Below are 6,729 nucleotides of genomic sequence, written 5' to 3' on the forward strand. Positions count from 1 at the left end.
AATACCACTGACAACGGCGCAAATGTAGTTAAAGCGTCCAAATTGCTACACGATATGCAGCAAGAAAGTTTAGCAAACGAAGATGCTATAAATGATGTTGAGGCAGACCATATTGAGTCCCAAATCGCTTCTGTGTTTTCTGTGGTTCGTTGTGCTACTCATACTATTCAGCTAGCAGCATATGATGTCATAAAAACAATTGAAAGGGACTTGGAAGAGTGCAGGACGATTGTAAAAAAAATGAGAACCTTAGTAAGAGCAGGAAATACCGACATCAGTTTGCCATTCATCGACAACAGAACTAGTTGGAACTCTACGTATGATATGATGGAATCACTTTACCGAATCAAAGAATACATTGAAAATTTGTATAAAAACATGTACATAAATTGGTCATTCGTTAAGGATTTTCTCACCGCTTTTCAACCAATCTCTAAGTGCACCCTAAAACTTCAAAATGAGCAGTATATTATAGGAGACTTCTTCAGGGATTGGCTTACTTGCGAACTAGAGCTTGCANAAGAAACACCTCTCCTCAGCTCTGAGCAATAGGATGTTTCAATGGTAAGCCAACTGAAATTTATTTCAAAATTCATTATCTTGATATTANAGATTGGCTTACTTGCGAACTAGAGCTTGCAAACTTGATCCCAGACAATACTTATGCAGATTCCTTCCTAAATGCGATGAAAATAAAAAAAATTTCCTTTTAGAATATAAGGCTTTCGTCGCTGCTCTATATCTAGATCCAAGATTTAATTTTGAAGAAACACCTCTCCTCAGCTCTGAGCAATAGGATGTTTCAATGGTAAGCCAACTGAAATTTATTTCAAAATTCATTATCTTGATATTATATTTCGTTAAATTAATTTATTGTTTACTTGAATTTTTTATATCTTTATAATTGTGAGATACTAATCCAGTTATTTTAATTTTTCCTACTCTTTTACAGGATCACTTAATAAGGACTTACGAAATGATCCAGAAAATTGAAAATCCATCAGAATATCGGAATGATTGCACTTCTGGAGTTGTACCACATACAACACAGGACAATGAACTTCCAAGCACATCGAAAGGGACGTACCATAAGTTAACGCTGCACGTAAGGTCATTGGCAAAATCGCAAAGTGCAACGAGACCAATCGTAAAACCTGACATCAAACAAAAGCTGGTTAATCTCTGTGTAAAAGAAATGGAACCGTTCGACACAAATGTCCTGGAATACTGGAGAAAATTTTATCGGAATGAGTGTGAGATGTTGAAGTTAGCGGAGGTTGTATTAGCAGTACCAGCAACACTAGTTTCTGTTGAGCGGGCTTTCAGCGCACTTTCTCCAATACTCATTAAGTTACGTACAAAATTGTCAAAAAAATCGTTATCGAATCTATTGATAACAGAATTAAATTTTGATATTCTCCACTTCTCAAAATTAGAAATTGAAGAAAATAAATAGATAAAATATTGTGATGTAATAATTTTCTTCATTTTTATATACATATCTGTGTTCATATGGAATAGTAGCTTATGTCGAAAGGTTGGCTTTAGTATAATGCGGCATTCGCAGCATACGATTTATATTTTCCAAAAAAAANAAAGTTTTCAGGATAAGCTGTTGTGAGTGATCACGAAAGGAGCACCCGCATCGTTTACCTCATTTATGTAGGTACACACCCAAAACTCTTACAAAATAAAATTTTATGAAGAACGTACGTATTTACGAAATATCTTGCATTCAGGGAAATCCCAACTAAACCACACAACTCCAGCGAAATGCAGTTTGAAGAAAAATTCACTACCTGCTACAACTCTAAAATGAACGAAATCATGTGCTCTATTTCCGTAAATATTTATAAAGCATACTAATTATTAGTGGAAAATAAGCAAAAGGTAGGTAGAAAGCTGCTACAATACTGTATCTACATACATACTTCAGGCTAAAAGGCTCACAAGTAAGTTTTTTTCGTCTTTGCAAGGTCGTAGTAAAACCAACGCTTAGCTATTATTTGATTATTGCTGCAAAATTTTTGCTCACTCTGCGCTACTGTTCAGTAAATAACTACCCTGCAAAAATTTGAGGACCAGGTGGTCCACTGGGTCGTAGTTTTAAAGTATGTGCAAAAGGGCCAGGTTGCATACTAGTAACTTGTTATGCTTACGTGGACCACTTCAAACGTAAAAAACCGATATATGTGTTGAGATCCACCTATTCGTGCCCCATCGGCAATATGATTCGGCTGCCGAATATGCCATGATCCAAAAGGAGTAGTTGTCTAGGTGGTCCCATGTTATGCAGGGGTGAACCAGCAGTGGTCCCATGTTATGCAGCGTTGGACCAGAGGTGGTCAGGTCCAATGACATCGCAATGTTAATGTTACCATATTTTCTCCATATACTTGGACCATTTTCGTTACTAGTGTTGGTTACAAGGTAGTGTGGTCCCGTACTAGTATTTAACCTAGTCCCAATTTTTGCAGGGTATGATCTTACCGGTATAAGTACATGCATATACACATATCTACATACATATGTATGTGTGCATGGATATGAAATGCAGACCTTAGTTTTATTGAATTTTCTTCTAGTAATACATACATCCATACATATTCTTATCCTATTTACATGTTTATATTTTTGGTTTCTTATTAATATCCTTATAATGGCGAATCAAAACATTTAAAATAAATAAAAAATTTATATGTATTGTTTTTTCTGCTTTTCTTTACTCTCAGTCTTCACCAGACGCCCACTTTTCTCATTATTCAATCTTATCCCCACTAAGTTCCATTTATTAGATATAAAAAATAAACGCAATCATTATAATAAAATAACATGCAGATACACCATTATACTGAAAAGTGTACGCTTGGAATATACTTTAACTACACGTAAAATAATTTATGTAATTTATGTATATGTAGATACATGCATATATGTTTCCACCATAATTCATACATTTGTGCATATTCCCACATTCCATTCGAAAAGCATTTGCTTGCATTACTTACATATACATATGTACATATGTATGNAAATAATTTATGTAATTTATGTATATGTAGATACATGCATATATGTTTCCACCATAATTCATACATTTGTGCATATTCCCACATTCCATTCGAAAAGCATTTGCTTGCATTACTTACATATACATATGTACATATGTATGTACGCTGTATGCATAACAAAATGCATACCCAAAACAAACGCGAAAAATATCTCCCATACCACGTCGTTGAAAATTTTTCGCGAAAAGTTTATCGCGATAAGCTGTTGTGAGTGATCGCGAATGGATTATTTGCATCGTTTTTCATATTTATGAGAGGCCGACATCGGCAATGCTCGGACTTCTCATATTCAAGTGAGATGAAATTTCTTTGCTTTTTTCGATCGCAAATGAAAAGCAGCGAAAATTTTTTTGTCGATCGCATCCCGAATGTGAGAGATGATAAATTTGTTTGCATTTTTCACTCGCGATAAAAGAATGCAAAAATAGACTTGGAATATTATCGATCGCGATAAATCTCGTAAAAGAATGAAAACGAATAATCATAAATGAGAATTTCCGAACCCTGTTTTTTTACTTTTTTCAAAGATTGATTTACGAAAAACTTGAATAACGGGTCCAAAACTATTCTGATTTAGACTCATGGGATCTCGGTAGAAAGGTATTTTCCCACTGTTTTTATTTCTGTCCAAAAAAAAGTCATTCGTGTCCCAATTTTTTTTTTGCACATACCAACACATCTTATATCAGCTTTGAATGACGTTCTTTCATCCTACCTTTGTCTTTCATCCTTTAAATAAGTTTATTAGCAAAGCAATAAAAAGGTTGAGAAAACACCTTTCTAATGACACCTCTTAAGTCTAAGTCGGAAGAGCTTAGGTTCAGTTATTCAAGTTTTTCTTATACCAATCTTTGAAAAAAGTTAAAAATCAGCATCAAAAATCTCATTCCGTTAAAAATTTTTTTTTAAATATTTTTTTATGCAAATTTTTTAAGCTTAAACCGTTTTGTCATTTGAGGGGATTTTTCAAAAAAATTTAACTTTTTTTATTCATAAAAAACTCCATTTTTGGAGGTATTTTCAAATCGGTCCAGCTCACTTAAATCTTAATATTTTCCCGAAATATTTTAGTGGACGTATTAAAATATAATAGATTTTATAATTCCAATGGAAAAATAGTACCGATTTTTTTTTTGTATGGGGAGTGATGCTGTCAAATGTAGAGTCGTTTATGTTGCCACAAGGAGCAACTAACATTGCGGTTAGCACTTACATTTGTATATGCCCAGTATAAATTTGATGCATACGTGTATACATGCCAGTATAAATGAACCTTCATTTCCATTTAACACGCGTGGTTTCTCCGAGCGTATGCGTACTCTAACCATACACTTGTACTAGAGCTGGGATACTATCGATAGTAACATCGATAGTGTCGATAGTTGAAAACTGACGCCACTATCGATAGTTTTTGAAAACTATCGATGTCGGTTTTAGCAAGACTTCACAATGTCTCTTCTTTACATCTCTACACATTACATTAATTCTTTTATGCAAGAAAATTCACAACACAGTCGGCAATAAAAAATTTAAGTCATGGGGATTTTTAGCAACTGTAAGCTTACACTGAGTTATAGTAGAATTTAATAAGCTATAAAACTTCTTACACAAAATTTTTATAGAAATTCGAATTAAAAAGCTTGAATTTTTAATTATATTGTTTTTTTTATTTTTTGTACATTTTTTATAAAAAGTTAGTAGACACTAAATAAACAAAAAAAAAGGTAGTCAAAACTGTTAAAAAATGTTGTGGTGCTATTATTTTGAGCAGTACTATATACGTTTTCTTATAAAATGGAGAAATGTTAATATTTTCCCTTGTCCGGATTTTGATATGCGCCTCCGTATTTGATCTCAGTTGAACTTTTATAAGAATGAGTTGTCAATTTAAACGAATATCTTTTATTTTGTTTGTTTTGTAGTATTATAAATGTATTTTATAGCCAATTTCACTTTTTTGCACTTTAAAATGGAGAAACACAATCCGATTTTAATTTTGCCATATAAAAAATTAATTCAGATTTTGCCTGTCGCTATTCAAGGGGATGCAAGGGTATGTACATATAGAAGTATATAAGTTATATATATATATATATATATATATATATATAAGTTATAGTATATAAGTGTATATAAGTTATATAATGCAGACGCATAAATTAACAAGTTTATTTTATTATAATAAAAAGTTATTTTTGATGCACTCAAATAAAAACAAAACATAATCTCTTAATTTACAAAGTAATTTATAAATTTTATAAATTTATTAATTATTTAATTTTCAAGCAATTGAGCGTTTCAATTCAATACCTTTCACGACGATAGTACTATCGATACTATCGATGTTTTCAACTATCGTTTAGAAAACTATCGAGTGGCGGTACTATCGATAGTATCCCAGCTCTAGCTTGTACTACACTGTAAGCATATGGCTGTATTAATATTTCAAACATACAAAAACGCATTAATGGAACAGTATTAAAGCATTCTTACAAGATAGGTACCCCATATGTAAATGCTACTTTTCTGATACATTTTAATATACGGTGACATACAAAAAAGTAGCATTTACATATGCAAATGCTTATCTTGTAAAAGCTGAAAATAGTATCGCACAACACGTTCGTTCACTAAAATTTTTGTACATGACAAAATATTACAAAAATTCCACTACAAATTTATCAAGAAATGTACTTAAAACAACAGCAACGTACGCTCGCTTGCAGTTCGCTAGAATTTGAATTTATTTGTGGAAATTCATGACTACGCATGAATTGTTCACACTAATTCACTCATATAGCAAGTATTTTTTTTTTTGAAATTTCGGGCACCTGCTGCAGACGTTCAAAGGATGGTTTTTGGCTAACAAAAATCTCGATATATAAAACCGAATTTTTCATACTCCATATCTCTGGATATGTTCATGGTAGAGTTCTGGAACTTGGCATGGAGATATGTATATGAAATCCATCGCATACTCTTGTAGAAAAATTGGAGCTATCGGAAAAGGGGGCTAGGCACCTTCCATACAAACCGAATATTCATACCGCATATCTCTGGAAGCGTTCATGGTAGAGTGATGCGACTTAGTATTAGCGCACCTGAAATCGATCGCATAATCTTGGAGAAAAATTGGACATATTGGAAAAGGGGGCGTGGCACCTCCCTTTCCAACCGAATTTTTCATACTGCATATCTCTGGAAGTGTTTATGGGAGAGTATTGGAACTTGGTATGGAAATATATGGAATCCATCGCATACTCTTGGAGTAAAATTTAAGCTATTGGAAAAGGGGGGCGTGGCACCTCCCATACAAACGGAATTTTTTTCATACTACATATCTCTGGAAGTGTTCATGGTAGAGTACTGGAACTTTGTATTGGCGCAAATGAAATCGATCGCATGCTCTGGGAGAAACATTGGACCTATTGGAAAAGGGGGCGTGGCACCTCCCTTTCAAACCGAATTTTTCATACCGCATATTTCTGGTAGAGTATTGGAACTTGGTATGGAGATATATGTAATCAATCCCATACTCTTGGATAAAAATTGGAGGTATTAGAAAAGGGCGCGTGGCACCACCCATCCAAACCGAATTTTTCATAATAAGTATCTCTGGAAGTGTTCATGGTACAGTACGGGAACTTTATACGGGCGC

General features: G+C 33.5%; 1 protein-coding gene across 1 annotated transcript; it reads left to right on the forward strand.

Moving 5' to 3' along the window:
- The first annotated feature begins 659 nt into the window (after positions 1-659).
- Positions 660-1,499, forward strand: LOC108374038 (uncharacterized). Its single transcript, XM_017629995.1, has 2 exons — positions 660-808; positions 953-1,499. Exons 1-2 carry the CDS (start codon positions 806-808, stop codon positions 1,454-1,456), a joined length of 507 nt encoding a protein of 168 aa, XP_017485484.1. The 5' UTR covers positions 660-805; the 3' UTR covers positions 1,457-1,499.
- Positions 1,500-6,729: the final 5,230 nt, after the last annotated feature.

Source organism: Rhagoletis zephyria, unplaced genomic scaffold (assembly GCF_001687245.7).
Source record: "Rhagoletis zephyria isolate East Lansing unplaced genomic scaffold, Rhagoletis_zephyria_1.1 Rzeph_scaffold_07265, whole genome shotgun sequence".
Classification (NCBI taxonomy): domain Eukaryota; kingdom Metazoa; phylum Arthropoda; class Insecta; order Diptera; family Tephritidae; genus Rhagoletis; species Rhagoletis zephyria.